The 22,014-nt window shown below is 32.3% G+C and overlaps 1 protein-coding gene across 1 annotated transcript; it reads right to left on the bottom strand.

The window, feature by feature from the left end:
* Positions 1 to 669: 669 nt before the first annotated feature.
* LOC139481254 (nose resistant to fluoxetine protein 6-like) lies at positions 670 to 21,734 on the bottom strand. The gene is made up of 11 exons (XM_071264433.1): positions 21,502 to 21,734; positions 20,224 to 20,397; positions 19,587 to 19,683; positions 18,648 to 18,740; positions 9,075 to 9,240; positions 7,941 to 8,020; positions 7,062 to 7,166; positions 4,109 to 4,235; positions 3,484 to 3,670; positions 2,439 to 2,581; positions 670 to 808 (listed from the first exon to the last, which is right to left on the bottom strand). Exons 1-11 carry the CDS (start codon positions 21,710 to 21,712, stop codon positions 677 to 679), a joined length of 1,515 nt encoding a protein of 504 aa, XP_071120534.1. The 5' UTR covers positions 21,713 to 21,734; the 3' UTR covers positions 670 to 676.
* Positions 21,735 to 22,014: the final 280 nt, after the last annotated feature.

Here is a 22,014-nt window from a genome sequence, read left to right as displayed (position 1 = left end):
ATACCCCAAAGATGATTGTGGCCAAGTTTAGATTACGATTACTAAGATTTACGAAAATGGTTAAAAATTGACTATAAAGGGCAATAACTCCTAAAGGGGTCAACTGACCATTTCGGTAAATTCGGTAATTTGTAAATCTTACTTTGCTGAACATTATTGCTGTTAACAGTTTATCTCTATCTATAATAATATTGAAGATAATAACCAAAAAAACAGCAAAATTTCCTTAAAATTACCAATTAAGGGGGAGCAACCCAACAACGGGTTGTCCAATTCATCTGAAAATTTGAGGGCAGATAGCTCTTGATCTGATAAACAATTTTAACCCCATTTCAGATTTGTTCTAAATGCTTTGGTTTTTGAGTTATAAGCCAAAAACTGCATTTTGTTAATTGATAACTCAAAAGAGATTACAGGTTTATAACACAAGAAGTGTAGGAGACAAATACAACTGTTCGTAGTGTTATGTCAAATGACTACTGTAAATTTTCAAAAGATTTGCCTTTTAAGTATGTTTATTAAAGCATTGTTTAAAAGAACAAATACACGATTACAAAATTCACAGATAAAAAAATATTGAAAATCAGTCATAAAATATATATATATATCAAAATGTATAAAACGTTATTATATGCAAAATGTACTCGTATTTGGTAAAATGTATAACAACTTTGGATTAAAGTGCACGTTTCTTCCTTTCTCGTCTTAAAATGACCTTTTCCAGTCCCATCATAGGTGATTCAAATGCAAGTGAAGCGATAAATGCAACCGCAAATGACAATACAACGTGTGCTAGAAACTCGTATATCTAAAATAAAAAAACTGTATGTAAATTGTTAAAGATAGGCGAAAGATACCAAAAGTACATTCAAACTCATAAGTCGAAAATAATAAATCGTCAACGCCATGGCAAAAAAAAAGGCCAACAGAAAAACAAAAGTACACAAAATACAACATAGAAAACTAAAGATTGAGCAAAAAATGCATGTTTGTCGCCATTCTACAGTTTTACTATTTATTGTACATCGTGTTCAACTTGTATATCTACATGTAGTAGCACAGATTGCGTACATATCATGTAATACTTAAGTTGCACAGAGTAAATACACTATGTTAGATGATATTAACTAGATAATAATTAATAAGATCAACCAACAAGCACTCACTTACACACGTCGAAAATAACTTTAACAGGGGTTACCAAAAATTTCCAATCTACATTTAATACTAGCTAAATTCATTAACTTCCGTTTAGAAACAGAGAAGAAACTATGGAGGCAATCGAAATCCGTAGATTTATTATAAACAAATAATACCATGGACAAAAGAGAAAAAAAGACTAACAGAAATACAGTAGTCCACAAAACACCAGACAAAACAAACTTAAGATTGAGCAAAAGGAATCCCTAAAAACCTCCTAATGTGAACGAATTTGATAAGGATAAGCCTTTTCAGCTCCAATGTGTTTATCGTGCCTCGGAAAAATCGGGCTACAAATTGTTAAAAGCATTTGGTGATGCAAATACAAAATAAAATCACATCCTGTCCATCTGTGACACATATTTTTTGAAAGATTGCATCTCACTAACACTGCAAAACACTGAGACAAAACTAAACATATCACTCGATAGGCACAATATAGAAGATTGGAAGAATTCAATATAAAAGATCATAGCAAGAAATTAGTGCCGTTTTTTCACGATAAACCTACTAGTGTTGGGATCATACCATTTTATAATTTTATCATTACAGAAGTTAATTGTGAGTAAATGTAAAATGTTCTACATTCTTCATTTACAAGTTGTATAATATATCCAGGATCTGCTTACCAATCCGAAGTAGTTGAAATCACCTGCGGGTTTTAGTAAAGTTAATGTTGCTCATGTTTTAACTATATACTTGTTTGGCTTTTCTAACTATTTTGATCTGAACGTCACTGATTGGTCTTGTGTAGACGAAACGCGCGTCTGGCGTACCAATAATACAAATTAAAAGCCTGGTACCTTGATAACAATGTATTGTTGTGTCTTGTAGGTTGTTATGTTTCTTTTCGTCGTCTTTGATTTTTTTGTCATGATATTATCAGGTTGACTTCAATTTACATGATTAGAGTTAGATTATCTTTTTGGTATATTTTACCTCTATTTTGTAATAAATCAAATCAACGAATTTGGATCAATCATAGTAAACATATGACATCAGTTTGTTTAGTTAATTCTAGCTTACCGTGTCGACGCATACGGTCTAGCTTCTTTTTTTATGCTTTCAGTTTCTGTTTGTTACCTTGATTTGCTTGCTTTTAATAGATCTATTAAATTTGAACATCAGTATACTACTTTCACCTTAATTTAAAAAGGTTATTACAAAAACGGAAATCATAGAAAATAAATAGAATTTTAGAGTATGAATGAAAGTGCTTTCATGTTAATAAGAATTACCGTCTGGTGGTCATCCCAATATGTCATCTTCTTCTTAGATCCATAATAGTAAAACTGTACCACGGGATGTAATAGATAGGCACAAAACGTCAGTCTACTAAAGGGTATAAACATCTTCCAGGAGAGTACAGTATTGATAAACCCTAGGAAAATAAACATAGACTACAAGAAACAGATTTGTATGACATACATGTAATGAGTATAGTTCGTTGTGTCATATGGCTCAACAACTATAGCCGACTTGCAATGATAAACATCTTGTTCACAAGCTTTATTTCCTTAAAAAAAGCTCCACATCTCGCATATATATTGTTATCTTGCGACTGTTTATCGTAAAACATTTCAGCTTAGATGGATGACATGCATTTTTACGATAAAATGTATTTTCCAATTATCCTGACCATAATCCCGTCATATCTACTCACTTGTGACATCACCCAATGAGACTAATCACCAGATTTGTACTTGCTTGAGCAACGACGGGTGTAACATGTGTAGCAGAAAAGAAAAAAATACCGAACTAAAAGGGAAATTCAAAACGGAAAGTCCTTTACGAAATGGCAAAATCAAATGCTCAACCACATCTAACGAATGGAAAACAACTGTTCTAGTCCTGACTTGGCACAAGCATCTCCTTACATAGCAAATGGTGGATAACCTTGTTTCATAGCTAGCTAAACCTCTCACTTTTATGAAATTCGCATAGAATTTCAATATATTTACAACAATGTGTGAGCAAAATACAAAAAATAATAGGTGAAAAATGTTAAATATTGGGTTACAACTGTCAACTTTAAATATAATCTTAATCACTATAAAATTTTTGTTCTTCTTTTCATTTTTTGCCATGGCGTTGTCAGTTTTTCTTCGCCCTATTTGTTTTGAATGTTCCTTCGATTCGATATCTTCCACATAAACTAAAAAATAATCTGTAAAAAATACATGCTTTTCAAATTTGCTTAACAATTTATTCTACACGCTTAATATGTTTGAAGAAGCCGCCGCACAAAATAATCACAATATCACACATATCAAAAGTACTCACCACCATTTCCCGTAGCACACGCAAATATTACCCAACAGATGGCAGCACCCCATGCAGATCTGTGGACCGCGTTGTAAAGAGCAGTAACATCTTCAGACATTGGATTATCGTTGTAGTTTCCATACACTCCATACAGTACCAGAACAGCAATTACAGAAAATACTATCCACAGCAAGAAGTTCAGGTACTGTAACAAAACATTAAATTGGATAATAAGTGGATCATCTTCGGGACGACCAATTCCATAGCAATATAATCGACAAATTGGTAATTTTCAAATATCCTGTACATGTGTAAGAGACTACTTGTAGAAATTGACTGGTCTTTGTTTTATTGTAGAATGACTCTTATTTGTCAAAATTAAAAACAATTAGTTGTAACACATGATGTAACTTTAGATCACTCTTTTTATAGTGAAACGTCGCTATCTCGTGAGTTTTTAAATATTATTCTATATTATCTATACATGGTAGCCCACCGGAAATAAATATTATTGTCAAATTGGTCTTCAACAATGACAACAATCACAATATGACAGCTACACAATATGAGCTCGCAATAGTCCATAACCAGCAAACCACTTTTCATGAATAAGAATTATTAACGTACATTTAAAAACACTTACCCTGTTAATACGACATTTACAGTTACATTTATACAGGAGATAACCTGTGTACATGCCTAGAAGATAAGGTCCCATTCTACAATAAGGTTTCTGATAGTATTCGTCAAAATGTGCGCCACCATTTTTTCTAAAAACAAATGCAGTACTAAAAAATCCAATTTTGCAAGAGAATATTTAAATGCATCTATAGATAACAAAGTATGAATAATAATGACAATGCCCAGGTATATTTGACATACTAACTTTGACTCTTTCGTTCTCTCAGGAAAGACGCAGATCTAAATTTCTTAGAAATGTTATACATGGACATATTAAAAAACAACATTTGCCATATCACTGCAATTAAGGTAGCACTACAGTCTAACGATGATTTTTTGAAGATATTTTTTTATCACATAATTTTGAAGTAAGAATTATTCTGGGCAGTTTGTAAAAATCCCAAAGTCATTATCATATCACAACAGGGAGAAAATTGATATTGAACTTATGTAAATAAAAGCACATGGTAATTAATCTAAATATATAGGCATTTGGGAGGGGCTAATTATATGTCAATCATCTGTTGTTACCAGTGTCCAGCTGTTAATCCCTGACCACAAGATAAATATTGTCGTCTTATCTTATTGTTTTGCAACAAAAATTGTTTATATAACATGGAAGTGAACAAAGAAAAAGAAAAAATCTGCAAAAAATGAAATAAAATTAATATGGTAAAGAATGGGAAAGTATTTTTGAAAGCCTCTGACTGTCTGTATAAATATCTTCTCTTTGGTCTTATTCATTTAAATACAGTTTTATGCATTTTAACTAATTTTCAGTTTATGTGTAATTTGTCAGTTCCATTAAATTTTTAAAAAAAACATGGTCTAACTCTTGATCTTTTTATGAACATGTTTTTTGATGCACACTTTTAATGTTCTAGCTTATTTCAGACAGTTTATTTCTTTTTTCAAATTCAAATGAAAGTTATTCTTTATATATAGAGAATAATGATGTTAAACATTGATTATATACAGCTGGTCAATGAGGTTATTCTCTTATCTTAGACTGTCTGGAAAGAGGCGGATCTTTGTCTATATTTAATTACTACATCACAGATGTTGGTCAAATCTGTGACGTCAAACTCCCGCCAAATGCCAAGTTAGTGTTGGACAGTTCACATATAATGCAAAATTTACAGCATTAGAGCATCAAAGACACAAAGTGTGTGGTTCTATTGATATAGTAATGGTATCAGAACACTCCTGGTGGGTTCCCAGTGGAATTTTTGTATTTATATTGTCTTTATAGGGGTTCTAAGGGGGAAATTCAGTTTTTAGGTCATTTCTCAGAACAATTTTTCATGAGAATTGTAAGGAAAAAATGAAAATAGAAACTTAATGATTACCCCCTCTGGCCTGACTTTGATATATATGATTGAAGCATGTATTTTTTACAATACCGTGTCCCAGTTTTTGGATAATTTGTTTCTAAATGAATTTATAGGTCTTCAAAGATGAAAGGTGAAATGAGGTTTGGAACCCAGCAGTTAAATCAATATATCTTCTTACTGGAGGAATATATCAAAAATCTAAGACACGGTTTTGTTGATTGTATATGGTTGATTAAAGGGATGAAAACAGATTTTTACTACCATTTGACATGAATGTGCCATTTTCATCCAAGTTGGAAGACCACTTTTCGGGCAATTAATGAGCTATATTTTGAAATTAATCAAACAAAAAATAAATTTATATATAGATTAAGAAAGAGTTATATTTCAGCTTTAAAATGAGTTAAAGATTTTAAAAATCCATTGAGTAGTTTTGTAGAAATTAATCTTTAAAGACTGTTGATTGGAGTCAGAAAATTTTGACTGTAGTGCTACCTTAAGCTGAGCACTAAAAATGTAATAAAAAGTAAAGTAACACAATTCCCATACTTTAAAAAAAAAAACGGAAAGTCCGGTTTTTAATGGCAAAATTAAAAACTCAAACACATCAAACGAATGAAAAACAACTGTCATATTCCTGACTTAAGCTTAGTGCAGGCATTTTCTAATGTAGAAAATGGTGAATTAAACCTGTAATTAAACATTTAAGAGGCGGAAGATATCGAAGGGTCAATAAAAACTCTTTCAGTCGAAATGTGACCGACTAAATCAATACAAAAACAAAAAGTGGGATTACGTTACCCTTCTTATACTCAATTCTTTCAAAGTAACTTAAATTATATACAATATAGTTAGAAAACAAATATGAAACACTGACACCCCCTTATTTACATAATCCATATCTATACCATCCAATGTTGTCTTTCAAAAACATCAAAATCTATATGTACTTAGACTATACAATGATTCTATACAGATGACATGTAAGCACAGAATACTTTCTCTAATATTGAAAAAATAAAAATAAAATGAAAATGTATCCGAGGACACGAATGCCCCCGCTCAAAATTTGCAATTTTCCTAGTTAAAAAGAGGAATAAGTCTAGAACGGTAAATGACTCACTGCCTAAATTCGAATCCTGTCAGCGTTTTATAGTTGTAAGCATTGTTTATGAGTATCATAAAATTTGTGTAAGGCAACCTTTAGTAAGAATGCGGAAATAACAAAAAAAAATTCAATTTTCCAAATGGACATTAATCTTGAACAGTGGGTGAATCGCTTCAAAAATTCAAGTTTTAGTTCTTAGCATTGTGTATGAGTTTCATAAAATTTACATGAGGTAAACCGAAGTTAGAGTACGGAAACGAACATGGGGGGGGGGGGGGGGGCATAAAAACATAGAACATAATGAATGAAACTACGCCTATTTGTAACAATTCTGCAAAGGCACAGTGTAAATAAAAAAAAAACTAAAAAACTTAAATTTAATATATCAATTATATTATCTGAAAACTATAGAGCATCGTCTTGAATAAACAGTTAAATTGTAATTCCTTTTCCAGTATTCATATACAACTTACCCAAATGTGGAAACTCCAAGTTCAAAATGCTTAGATACAATCCCTGATGTTATTGATGTTGCAAGCAAAAAGATGCTTATAACAATTGTGCCTGCAATCTTCGAACTAAATATACAAATTAAAAATCAACATAATTTGGTAAACCCTTATATGATATAAATAAATACAAACATATAAACTAGTTGGCACATATAGACGTTGACAAAATGTCAAGTAAATTCACACTTTAGAAAACATTCTTATAGGATTGGAATTGGATGGAGACTTGTCTCATTAGCACTCATACCACATCTTCTTATATCTATGTACTGCATGTTTTGTTGCTCGTGCTGTGTGGATGCAGTAGACTGTGTCCCCGTGCTTGTGGTGTATGCCCTTACATTTTTCAAAGATGGGTTGATTGCCTGTGAGAGAGCTTTCACATGCTTATCATATCTTTGTTCTTAATTGTTGGATGGAGAGTTGTCTCATTTCACTCATACCACATCTTCTTATATCTATTTATAGCATTAGAAACGACGCGGATGAAAACACTGCAAATAAATTACAAAGAAGATGATATTTATTTTTAAACTGTTCGACAAGAAACAAACTGGCTCGGTGAATTCGACGAAGAGTGCTAGCCTCAAGTGTGGGAGGTAGTTGGTTCGATTACCGAAAAAGTTAAACAGAACATTATAAAACTTGTATAATTATGCTGATCCTCTGCGAAGCACTCGACATATAGGAATTATAGCAAAGACTGGTCGTCTTGGAATGTGTCTACCTGCGTCGTCGTCGTCGTCGTCGTCCTCCTCATCATCACCAGTACAAATGTCATTATAAATATCAAGCATATAAGTACGGTCAACATCTTCATTTGCATCGTATAGTACTTACAAGTAAAGAGGTGCGATTATGATTGGACTGATTATATAAAACTGCATATCATTAGCTAAATACCAGGTCCAGGAAAAACACTATAAAGATATAAATAAACCTGTATTAACAGAGAGGACAAATGTTTATCAATTATTGATATTTTGGAGTATATATTTTGTATTCATATTTGGGTCTTGAATTTGTACATGTGTTTCAGGAACTTCTTATCCATATTCTTACACCATTCGAATCAAAACAAAAAAAGCTAGACAAAACAGGAATATGAATCTAAGGAATATGAATCTAAATACAACTTTTTGTAAATAAATCCATGTGATAAAGAAGGGTATAAATATTAATCATGTTATACTCATGTGCAGATTTAATAACAGTCACAACACAATCTTAAAGGGGCACTAGCTACGAGATATAGAATAAAATAAAAAAAAATTTTGGTTTGTTCAATAATTAATGAAAGTGAAGTTGTGAAATACAAAATTCGCTTTTAGCATCCAGTTTGGTTTCAGTTTTGTCAAAATAAGTAAAAAAACAACAACATTGCTAATGAACTATCACTTGCAAGTGAATAATTCGACCTCATTAAATCCATATTCATGTTAACTTCAATTGAACCTCTTAGCTAGAGATGGGTTACGCATGAACTAGGCGTATTCAGCTAGTAAATGGAAAAGAATTTCAAAATTGGAAGTGAAACAAGGGTAAACCATTTTGATTGACTGATTCGATTGATCTTCAAATGCTCATTCTATACAGGTAAAAACGATTATTAACATTTTGTTTTAACCTATAATATGAAATCAAACAGACCTAGAAAAATCCAATTTCATGAGTACGCTATCTATTTATATATATGTTTATGTTTACAATGGGTTATATAACTGTCGGCATTCTTCGGAAGATCATCTCTATGGTTAATTAGATGCAGTCTAGACTAGAATACACACGAAATGCTGATACATAATTTCGAGTTTATGCATCGTAAATTATTTTTTTTTTTTTTTTTTTTATTTGGATATAGTTACGGTTTAGTATGTTATAAGTCGAATATGAGATTTTTAGTCAAATCGGTGAACATGAATTTGATAGCTAGTGCCCCTTTTATAGGATACTCTTGCAGAAATGTATACTAACCTCTTCACTAACTGGTTTGAAGTTATTTATGTATAATAGATTCCACCACCACGTGTTTTTACAGTAGTTTTTCTCGAAGCCATCCTTGGGCCAGAAAGGTCCGTTTCCAATGTAAGGAAATACTGCTATGTAAATTCCCATAATCAACATGTAGGGAGGGGTCAATCTAATAAGAACAAGTAAAGTAAACAGAACATTTCAAAAAATATTATGAAAATATATAATTAAGGATGTACTTAAGTGATGCTCAGGAATTTGTGTCAGATGTTTAGACTCCTTGGTTCTTTTCCTTCAATGCAGGGTAAAGTATTTTGCCCCATAACACCCATTTTGCTTTTCATAAAAGACTTAATAGCTCATAAAAGGTCATTTACCAAAATTTAAGCAGATTCTAGATTTCTTTTCTTTCGATTTGAGACCCAAAATTTACCGATGCAAATATAGGGTAAAAGTCCAAGTCAGCCTTTTCCCGCCATTTAAAAAATATCAAATATCTCGAAAAAGTGCTCCATAACCTATTAATATTTTTAGCTTATTTGTTCCTTAACTAATGTTCTTTCGACTTAAAGTATCAACTTCGAATTCTAGATTTTTAAAATTTCACCTTAGTTCACCCTTTCAAGTTCTAGTTTTGGAAAATCATGAAATACACTTGAATGTTTCAAATATCTTAAATAAAAGGGTCCGTAAAACTTGGAACCTTATGTCAAGGTTCAACCATTCTACCTATTCACTAAAATGTATTTGTATGTACTAAGAGTAGATGATGTCAAACTGATTTTTGAAATTAAAAAAAAAATATAAGGTAGCAAAGGCTGCATGAACACTTAAGAGCTAATAGCCTAATGCTTGTAGACTAAGGCTTTGGTTGGCTTGCATGCTTTGTTTGTATAAATGTTTGCTCGAGCATTGTAATCAAGATTGACATCTGCAAACTATATAAATAAGCGGAGATAAACATGTCTACATTATACTTAAATTTGATTGGCAGGGGCGGATCCAGCCATTTTAAAAAGGGGGGTTCCTAACCTAGGACAAAAGGGGGGTGGGTTCCAATTACATGTCCCCTTCAAATGCATTGATCGTCCAAAAAAAAGGGGGGTTCCAACCCCCGGAACCCCCCCCCCCCTTCTGGATCCGCGCCTGATTGGATATTATCCTGAAAGTTAGGAATCTAAATATAAGATATACAGGTTTAACTGCTTATTTATATTGTTTGCAGATGTCAATCTTAATCATAATGCGTTACCAAAAAGTAAAATAACAAAAATACCAAACTCCGAGGGAAATTCAAAACGGAAAGACCATAATCAAATGGCAAATCAAAAGCTCAAACACATCAAACGAATGGGTAACAACTGTCATATTCCTGACTTGATACAGGCATTTTCTTATGTAGTGAATGCATATGGTGGATTTAACCTGGTTTTATAGCTAGCTAAACCTCTACATGTATGACAGTCGCATAAAATTCCAAATTTATATTGACAACGATATATAAACCTTTATACAAACAAAGTAAGCAGGCAAACCGAAATCTTACTTTATTATGTAAGCATTAAGAAATTAACTCCAACAGAAAATTCTTCAAATCTTATATAAATGATGTTTATACATATTAATCATAATTTAAGACAGCATTGCACTTTTCAGTTTGCGTGGGGAAAAGAAAGAAACACATACATGTTTCTAACATGTAAGTTATATACTTAAGGCATTTTCAAAACACAATGTATAAGTCGGTTCTGATTATATTGCATATTTTCATATCGCTTATGACTTGATTTCAGAAATTCAGTTGTCACGTTAAGTATAGTTTATGATAGTAATAATCATATGTTCATCATTTCCCTTTAACAGGTCGGGACCACTACCTTATATGGAAATGCATGAATTAGCATACTTATGTCCTAGCACATGTAATTGTTTGTTTACGTGTGACGCAATTTATTTTTACCTGGGTTTTTGACCAATCCACTAAATGAGTAACAATGCATGATGGACTACTACGTGTTTACTATCAACCGAACACGCGTGTTATTTACTGAAGTACAACACATTTTTTCGTGCAATGCGGGATTCACAATTTCGCTTAGTTTTTCATTTTTTGTATCCACATTTATAGTTCGTAATATAAAGTATTCGTTCCATGCTCAGATTAACGAAGAAATGTTTCTATACGAAGAAATAAGTGTTTGAATTACCCGATATACAGCCATTAATATGTTTGATGATGACACGGAGATGTCAGGTATTCGTCCACCAGACAGAAGCGAAACAACAGTGAAAAACACAATTACCCATCAAACAAATAGTTTAGAGTTAGTCGTCGATAATAGCCGGTGCTAATATTCATGAGAGCATCAACTTTTGCATACTGGTAGATAGTTAATGAAAAACATATGATCCTTGAATTTTGTGTTCGTAAAAAGGCGAAGACTTAGAGTTAGTCAAATATCTGATGAGATCACTAAACTTTCTAAAAAATTGAAAACAACACATTTAGTAATTTCTTGCGTCCGAAGCGCTTTTCTGGATTTACCTACATCTATGTTTTCACAAAATTCATTTTATGATAGTGTACCTTCTTTTATGATTAAAAAGTAATTTAAATCAAGGAAAAGAATGTGTTTATTCCTTTGTCTTTAAGAAACGAATGTTCATCAATCGGGGCCAAATATAGCCGATTATACGGGATGTTTCTCATCGTTGAAGGCATTACAGATGCCTATCACTAATTACATCCAATTCATTTGAGCTTAAATGGATAGTTGTCCCATTGGCAATCATACCACATCTCCTTATTTTTGTATACAAACATCTTTCAGAAAGTTCAATTTTTCTGTATAAAATATTTACTGACGTCTGTAGAACACTAAGTAATATTTTCATATTGAGTATTTGAAAGGTACAGAACATGGACAAAACCTATATCATCCATCATATTTCAACAAAACTGAACAAGACCTTTTTAGATTCGTATCTGACAATGTAAACAAAATAGGTATAATTGATTTTAGACATATTTCAGTATTTGGGACTTTCAAAGATCTTCAAACTGTTCCTTTTGTTTTGCAGGCATTTTGGTCTCTTCTTTTTTTTTTTTTTTTTTAAATAAGGCCGTTAGTTTTCTAGTTTGAATTGTTTTCCATTGTCATTTCGGGGCCTTTTATAGCTGACTATGCGGAATGGGAATGGGATATGCTCATTGTTGAAGACAGTACGCTGACCTATAGTTGTTAATGTCTGTGTCAGGCATTTTGGTTTCTTTTGGAGAGTTTCTCTTTGGCAATCAAACCACATCTTCTTTTTTTATAAGCAATTTACCGTCCCCGTTTTAAAAACACTGATTTTTAGCATACTGAATATTATGATGTTCTTACTTTTAGTTCAGGTCCTGATAAAAATAAGTTTACACATCCAGTATATATAGATGTGTTTCAATCAGCGCCAGTTTTCATGTTTTTCGAGGCAGAAATGTTGTTGGAATGAAAATATACAGGTTTAAAAGAGCTCAAAAATTGTTCATACTAGACAGTAGTCAATTTATCTAAAATTTCACTATTTCACGCCGTGAAATTATTGCACAAGTACAATGCATAACAATGAAAAAATATGGAACGCCATGACTGCCTTATGTTAATGATCAGCATTATATGCAGTGCTCACACCATTATATTAAGTGCTCACAGCATTATATTAAGTGCTCACAACATTATATTAAGTGCTCACAACATTATATTAAGTGCTCACACCATTATATGCAGTGCTCACACCATTATATTAAGTGCTCACAACATTATATTAAGTGCTCACAACATTATATGCAGTGCTCACACCATTATATTAAGTGCTCACAACATTATATTAAGGGCTCACAACATTATATTAAGTGCTCACACCATTATATGAAGTGCTCACAACATTATACGTTTTTTGTTGTATGATGAGATTGTTGTATGATGAGATTGATGTATGATGAGATCATTCGGTAAACATCGTTTTTTTGCGGAAATTACCGAATCCATAATTTGTAAATTACGGTAATTCCCAGCAAACAAATTTAAACAGTTATTAATGTTTGGTGCAAAATAACTAGTTTGTGAATTTAAATTCTTTTAAGAATATAATTCGGACTACGCCGCATTTTTGCGCCTGTCCCAAGTCAGGAGCCTCTGGTCTTTGTTTTTCTTATATTATTATAATTTTAGTTTCTTGTGTACAATTTGGAAATTAGTATGGCGTTCATTATCACTGAACTAATATATATTCGTTTATGGGCCAGCTGAAGGACGCCTCCGGGTTCGGGAATTTCTCTTTACGTTGAAGAACTGTTGGTGACCTTCTGCCGTTGTTTTTTCTATGGAGTCGGGTTGTGGTCTCTTTGATACATTCCCCATTTCCATTCTCGATTTTATGCTATACATAAAAGTCAAATTAGTTTCGACAATTTTCCATTTTTTTCCCCGTGAGTGATCCCTATCCATGAGAAAGAAGCCCCACAGAAACAATCAAGATCCGCCGTCAAAAGTAACTTTCCAGATAACGAAAAAAATATTCAGATATGAAATTTTCAACCCTAACATGGGATATGGAAAAAAATTGGTAGCAAAAATAACAGAAATCCTCAGACTATAGACAAGCTTGTATGTGAGAAGAATTAGAACGCCAATCACAACAACGAGAAGAATTCACAGTAAAACAATACTAGAAGTTCTCCATTAATATAATTATATTACAATTATATATTGACATAATAATGAGTATCTTTTTTTGTTCTTCCGTTACAAAACAAATTGTGTGGACTTTAAATAAAATCAAAGAAGTGCTCAGCAACAAATAGAATTCTTATTTTTTGTGTTGTTGCTATCATCTGGACCTAAACACAAATTTGAATCTTTTTTCGAGGTCCATTGTTATCAAAGAAGTGCGATCTAAATGATATTATTCTTCTATGACTTGTAGTTGATTATATTTTGTATCTTAATGTAACTTAACCAGAATTAATTTAGGTCAAGTAGTTATCAAAGGTATCAGGATTATAATTTAGTACGCCAAATGCTTGTTTCGTCTACATAAGACTCACCAGTGACGCTCATATCAAAATATTTATACATCCAAACAAGTACAAAGTTGAAGAAAATTGAAAATGACTCCTTTTTCATAGACAATCGTTACTATCCAATAATAGTAAATCATTCTATTTTACTCACAGTTTGTTTCAATCTTTACCTAAATGCAAAACTTAGATGCATGTTTTTTTATTAGTTGTTAGTGGCTTTGAACTAGCTGTCAGTAATTGCGAGTACTCTCAGATCAGTACTTATAGTGTCTTTTTGTTGTTGGGATATAGAAGTACCCGCCCACGTCTACTCTATTTTCTGGTAGATGGATTTATATTTGTACCCATCTGATGAGTTAAGCCTTTTACAACTGATTTTCATAGTTCGTTCTTATGTTGTTCTGTTACGCCACTGTCCCAGGTTAGACGGAGGGTTGGTATCCCGCTAACATGTTAAAACCCGCCGCACATTCTGTATATGTGGCTGTCCCAAGTCTGGAGGTGCCTTTATTTCAGTGGTTGTCGTTTGTTAATGTGTTATATACATGTTAGTTTTTCGATCGTTTGTTTGTACATAAATTAGGAATGTTTTACGTTTATCATTTCGGGGCCTTCTATAGCTGCATGACTATGCAGTATGGGCTTTGCTCATTGTTGAAGGCCGTACTGTGGCCGTTTAGTTGTTAATTTCTGTGATGTCATTTTGTCTCTTGTGGAAAGTTGTTTCATTATCAAGCATACCACTTTTTTTTATATATATATTAACCGTGCAAAATGACAAACAAACGTAGTAAACGTTTTTCATCCCCACAAACTCAGTTTTCATAAGAGATGATAACTTTAAATGAAAATAATGTTAAACTGGGTCTTGAAAGGGTAAAATTTATGGATTTTTTTGAAAAAAAGTGTAAAACCTTACAAATATAGATTTATTTCATCTTCCAGCCATTGTTCAACTACTTAATTGTCTGTTTTACTTACTAGTACACTTGGTACAATAAAAAACCTGATAATAAATTGTTCAAATAAGGCCTTTGAAAATAGTGGAATTAATTACTTTTGGAGTGTCAAAAACTCGTTGGAAGTACTTGATAAATTGCATGCATATATTGGTGATTTTGAATCTGTTCAAAGTTTTGATTTTTCTACCCTATATACCACTTTGCCTCATATTCTTATTAAGAAAAAATTCACATCCCTAATTAACTGGGCATTTAAAAAGTCGGAATGCGAGTACATATGTTCAAACTCTTTTAGATCATTTTTTAGTAGCAATAAACAAAAGAACTATGTCAATTGGACATGCTTTGATACTATTTATGCACTTGAATTTTTACTTGATAACATTTTTGTTCGCTTTGGAGATTCCGTATATCGTCAAGTTATTGGAATTCCAATGGGGACTAACTGTGCACCACTTATTGCGGACCTGTTTTTGTATTGTTATGAGTTACAATTTATGACTAAAATTAGCAAAGACCCATCAAAACAACATTTGATACAAAAATTTAACAATACTTTTAGATATTTGGATGATATATTGGCTCTAAATAATGACGACTTCAGTATGTATACTAAAGAAATTTATCCTGTAGAACTTACTTTAAATAAAGCTAATGATAACAATGACCACTGCCCTTTCCTCGATCTTGATATCTATATCATAAACGGGAAGCTTAATACAAAAATTTATGATAAAAGAGATGATTTTTCATTTCCTATTGTTAATTATCCATTTTTAGATGGTGACGTTCCCTTGTCACCATCTTATGGTGTTTATATATCTCAACTTGTACGATTCGCTCGTGTATGTAACAATGTATTAGATTTTAGCGAGAGAAATTTATGTATTACTGAAAAATTATTACACCAGGGTTTTCGATATCACAAACTGGTCAAAACATTTACTAAATTTTATCACCGGTATAAGGAAATAATTCGTAAATATAACTCAACATGCAGACATCTTATACGTTCAGGTATTTCACATCCAAAATTTTATGGAAATATTCTTTATAAAGCACAAAAATGTCAGTATTCTCCTCAGAAACTAACAAAACCTTTAAATAGACTTATTAAAAGGGGATATAGTTACGATACTGTTGTCAGGTCATTAAAGATTGCATATTTTGGCTTTAACATTGATTCACTGATAGGGTCTTTGCATCGGAACTAAACACATTTATTTCTAAAAAAAACAGTTGTTGGCATGACACGGGTTATGTTCTTCTCATATATTTTATGATAGTATGATACTAAACCCCTAACGGGAGGGATTGTACCTGATATTCATATGATGAAGACATAATCTTTCAATCAGTTTAATTGAGATCTGGAGCTGGCATGTCAGTTAACTGCTAGTAGTCTGTTGTTATTTATGTATTATTGTCATTTTATTTATTTTCTTTTGTTACATCTTTTGACATCAGACTCGGACTTCTCTTGAACTGAATTTTAATGTGCGTATTGTTATTCTTTTACTTTTCTACATTGGCTAGAGGTATAGGGGGAGGGTTGAGATCTCATAAACATGTTTAACCCCGCCGCAATTTTGCGCCTGTCCCAAGTCAGGAGCCTCTGGCCTTTGTTAGTCTTGTATGATTTTAAATTTTAGTTTCTTGTGTATAATTCTTCGGAGTTTAGTATGACGTCCATTATCACTGTACTATTATGCATATTTTAGGGGCCAGCTGAAGGACACCTACGGGTGCGGGAATTCTCGCTACATTGAAGACCCATTGGTTGCCTTCGGCTGTTGTTTGCTCTATGGTCGGGTGGTTGTCGCTTTGACATATTCACCATTTCCTTTCTCAATTTTATTTCCAGTTTTTGGAGAAAAAAATAATTTGTTTTTGATTCTGAGAAAAAAAATTTGGTTGATTCACCCCTAGCTGCCAATATATGTAATGCTAAAATTGAATTAAAAAAAATATTTTCGACTTGCCGAGAGAAAAATAAAAATCAATAGCCCCAAATTCTGAAAATGGATGCCAAAAATGACTCAATCATGACATATATATAAGCTAGCGTAATATAACGCTTATGTGTTATAGAAAGCTGACTGTTTTATTTAAAATGTAATTAAGCTTTTTTTAAACTGAGTACGGACTATAAAGTGGCACCTTGCTAAAGTTCTTCAGTGGGAAATGAGCTCGAGGAATATGTTATACAAATTTCCCTTCGATATTTCATTAAATAAGCTTTTTATTATTTCACTTACATTTTGCCATTCGTATTTCTTACGACGAACAGAACTACTTTAATCATTCACTTCTTAGTTTCATCTTTTCCTTACTTATTTCAATCAGTTTTAAATATTGTATACTGCCTTATGATCACATGACTTTAATAACTGTTTAAATTTGTTTGCTGGGCATTACCGTAATTTACAAATTATGGATTCGGTAATTTCCGCTAAAAAACGATGTTTACCGAATGATCTCATCATACATTAATCTCATCATACAACAATCTCATCATACAACAAAAAACGTATAATGTTGTGAGCACTTCATATAATGTTGTGATCACTTCATATAATGTTGTGATCACTTCATATAATGTTGTGACCACTGCATATAATGTTTTGACCACTTCATATAATGCTTTGACCACTGCATATAATGTTGGGAGCACTTAATATAATGTTGCGAGCACATAATATAATGTTTTGAGCACTTAATATAATGATGTGAGCACTGCATATAATGGTGTGAGCACTTAATATAATGTTGTGAGCCCTTAATATAATGTTGTGAGCACTTAATATAATGGTGTGAGCACTTAATATAATGTTGTGAGCCCTTAATATAATGTTGTGAGCACTTAATATAATGGTGTGAGCACTGCATATAATGTTGTGAGCACTTAATATAATGTTGAGCACTTAATATAATGGTGTGAGCACTGCATATAATGGTGTGAGCACTTAATATAATGTTGTGAGCACTGCATATAATGGTGTGAGCACTGCATATAATGGTGTGAGCACTTAATATAATGTTGTGAGCACTTAATATAATGGTGTGAGCACTTAATATAATGGTGTGAGCACTGCATATAATGCTGATCATTAACAAAAGGCAGTCATGGCGTTCCATACAAAAAACCTGTTCAACTACTTTTACAAGGCGAAAAAGAAAGTCGAATCGTGAAGCCCGTAAACAATATTTTTTTAATCTGAGCATGCAAATTGAAGAGTATGTTATACATTTTACAATAAACATATTCGCAGATCAAAAACATTTATTTTGAGAGTCCAAGACACTATATTAGTGGACAGTTTTCCCACTAATTCCACGTGTTTTCAAGTTGTAGTCAACTCGTAGTATCCCACAATGCATTGTAGTTCATTGAGTCGATTGGTCAGTTTTTCAAGGCCGTATTGGCCTTGTGTTTGGGAAATTACTATGCAAATATATTCTGACGTCAGGAAATCTAGAGTTCTCGACCTGTTTAATTAAAAATACTCATTTACTTGTTTTTCTGTTACCATTTTGATTCCTACTAACCTCCAAAAACGATGAAAATAGAACAGAAACCAGTTAATCTTTCCTTTGCTTTTCTTCATCTGTTTCAGAGTTAAATAGGTTAACAGAAGACCACTGAAATATAACATGAAATTATATAACATACTTTAATATATTTAAACAATCAGGATAAAACAACAATAAGCTCCATGCCCCACCCCTCTCCCACAATCAAATGACCATTTCCCAAGCATCGAAATCTGAATAACCAGTATTAAATTTTGGTGATATCAATTAGGTTATTTATCAGTTTTGGTGATATCATTTAGGTTATTTGTCAGTTCTGGTGATAACATTTAGGTTATTTGTCAGTTTTGGTGATATCAATTAGGTTATTTGTCAAGTTTTGATGTTTGAAGATTCCCTCTATTCAAAATTGTTCTGAAACGTTACACGTTCATACAAATAATCATTATTGATATATCCAAAAAGAAATATTTCGTCAATTTAGATGCTTTACGTTATCACGAAATTGACTCTCCGAGCGTTTTTGTCCTTATCGGATTTTGGTTATCTTCAATTTTATACATATGAAAGCTCGTAACATTTGAAAGGAAGTTGTTTGTACTTTTAGTTTTGAAAGATCAAAATATCTAGCAATCAAACTGTTAAGTTAACAACGACATTAAAGACCAGTAACACTTGGACGAAAAAAAAGAAATAAAATGGACTACCAAAAATACGGACAACGGCATACCATTAAGTTGACTGCATATAAACCATACATATCCAGTATATTTCAATTTTTCTGTAACAAGGTTGGCGATTCCTTAAATGGTCATTGGAAAAAAATGTGCCTTCAAAACAAAGACAAAGCCACTTAAAACACAAAGCAGACTTAATACGTGCACAGAATATTTTGTCTGAATCAATAGCCTAGAACTTCGTCTACATGTATCTATACTAGCATTAAAATCCTACCTGAGCGCAAAGAACGTATCTACAGCAACCGGGGCATTCATGACAGCCATAAATGAGAGCCTCTTTATATACGTTGGAAACATCGTGGCAATATTTTCTACAGTAAAAATAAATAAATTGAAAATTGAATTGAGAAATATTTTTTTACATGTAATATTCTTTTAAAACATAGAGGAACACGTTTTTATAGCCCCGAAACAACGTTGTCGGGACAAATTAGGGTTACCCTTATCCGTCATTCCGTCATTCCGGAACGAACAGCTATAAGGTCTTTTAAAAATGGCTTCTAGCGTTTTTCTTTTGCGAGCGGGACTATTCGTGTCACTCCGACACATCTAGTTTATCTTAATTTCAAAACTTCCCTCTTCCCTCTTGGAACAAATTGTAATATATCAGACAGAAATAAAGAGAGATACACAGATAAGCGGACTGATTAAAAGACAGATGTTTAGACGTGGTCATCCTTTAAGCTCAATTCATTGGATAAAAAATATACCATCCATATTTAAAAGAAACTGTTTTTGTAACGATTAAACGACAAGCAACCTTGAAAGTAAACAAATGCTTGTTTTTATCTAAAATATTAACTTTGTTATTGAAATAATATCAAACATTTTAATCTGATAAAAATGCATACCTACGCTCCCCTGCATAAATCCAAATACAAATGTATGACCCAGTATTATCCAGGTCATACTAATGAATCGGATACCATTGATAGCTGTTAATGTCCCAGCTGATTGGTGTGTGCTTAGAATCTTGGAACCATTCGTGTATACGGAAAAGGATAAGAGTAATTGTCCAAGGATCCCTGTTAAAGTAAACACATCATTTTCAGAAATGCTAACATCTGTATTCATTACAATAAAACGCCTAAGTATGTCTATTATATTTTAGAGGATTCAACACTGTGGTTGTGAGCACCTCGAATTCTGCAAGTAACAGGTGCGTTCGACCGATCTGATTGAATAAGTATATGCCAGTTTTCCTTTCAACGGTTTTTGGTTCTCTCCGGAAATTCCTGCTTTCTTCTTAAATAAAATCTGGCTACTTCGTTAACTCAATTGTGTTGACTGTGGCGTTAAAACACAAAAGAAATCAATCAATGAACCACTTTACATATATTGTATTCAAAATGACACTTTCACTGTTCTAAAATATTATGCAGTGTTGTTAATTCAATGCTGTTTTGATGCATTTATTATGTATGTAGTCTTTTTAATGTATATAGATTATTTGTAGTCATTCTGATGTAAAGATTAAAATAAAAAAATGGTATGTGTTTATTTTAAAATCACAATTCAAAGATCATGACAATTGTTCTTGTAGAGCTGTAAATGAATATGCTCCGACGTTTTTTCAAGACAAACCATTTACACGTTATAGTTTTTAGCCTCGGTTACTTATATATATGGCCATGAATGACTTATATTATATCAATGTACGAAAAGGAGGAAAAGTGTGTGGTGGACAAAACTTATTTTTTACTTTCAGATTAATTGATATGAACAGAGTTTATATAAAAGATCTACAGAAAATTAAGAAGTCAATGTACTGTGTAAAATACTATGGCTTTGTTCATTGTTGAAGGCCGTACGGTCACCTATGTTTGTTAATTTCTGTGTCATTTGTTAAGAGTTGTGTCATTGGCTATCATACCACATCGTATTTTTATAGAATTATAGAGTAAATTTTCGTACATAGGGCCTTGTTATCTTATGGAAAACATTAAAACAATATTCAAAATTTAAAATGCCAAGTATGCCTTACTCAACAGCTACGTTTTCAAATTTCAATTTCTAATTCAGCCTTTCAAATTGTATTGAATGTTATGTGCAACAAATTTTTAGGGTAAAATAGTATAACCTTATCTATTTTGTCACAGTCGACAAATCTATATATGAATACCCTGTACCGTGCTTAATGGTTGATTTTTCTTCCTCCTTGTTACTTAGTTCTCTTGTACTACACACTACCGGAGTATCTGCGTTCTTGGAGTAGGATTCCCCCTTTATTGCATCTGTCTCTTGTGTTTCATTAGTTGAAGAATTAACCGTATATTTACTTGTCTTGTTGCGTTTGAAAATTTGTCTTGTGATTATGTCATATATTGTTGCTATTGACATTACAACTACAAAGACAACACAAACTGAACTGAAAAAGAAATTTTAAAGTAATGATAGAAATAGGAAATATTAAGAGTGCTAAACAATCAATATGTCATCCACAACTTAATCAGAAAAAATCTGTCCAAATTGGAACTACCATTGCAGGATTCAAATTGGAAATACCATTATTACTCTTTGATCCAATTTGGAAATAACATTATGGGATCCAAAGTGGAAATAACATAATGAGATCAAAATTGAAATAACATTATGGGATCGAAATTAGAAATACCATTATTACTTTAGGATCCAAATTGGAA

Source organism: Mytilus edulis, chromosome 7 (assembly GCF_963676685.1).
Source record: "Mytilus edulis chromosome 7, xbMytEdul2.2, whole genome shotgun sequence".
Classification (NCBI taxonomy): domain Eukaryota; kingdom Metazoa; phylum Mollusca; class Bivalvia; order Mytilida; family Mytilidae; genus Mytilus; species Mytilus edulis.
Note: the sequence above shows the minus strand (reverse complement) of the source record. Positions and strands in the feature narration are given on the sequence as shown.

What these genes read in the sequence shown, in the direction of transcription:
- LOC139481254 (XM_071264433.1), bottom strand. Translation starts at nt 21,712, where the DNA reads ATGTCAATAGCAACAATATATGACATAATCACAAGACAAATTTTCAAA. An exon ending in TATTTTCATCGTTTTTGGAG is followed by an intron (nt 9,241 to 18,647) that starts GTTAGTAGGAAT and finishes TGTTCTTATTAG; the next exon opens with ATTGACCCCTCCCTACATGT. An exon ending in GTGTGCTACGGGAAATGGTG is followed by an intron (nt 2,582 to 3,483) that starts GTGAGTACTTTT and finishes TTATTTTCCTAG; the next exon opens with GGTTTATCAATACTGTACTC.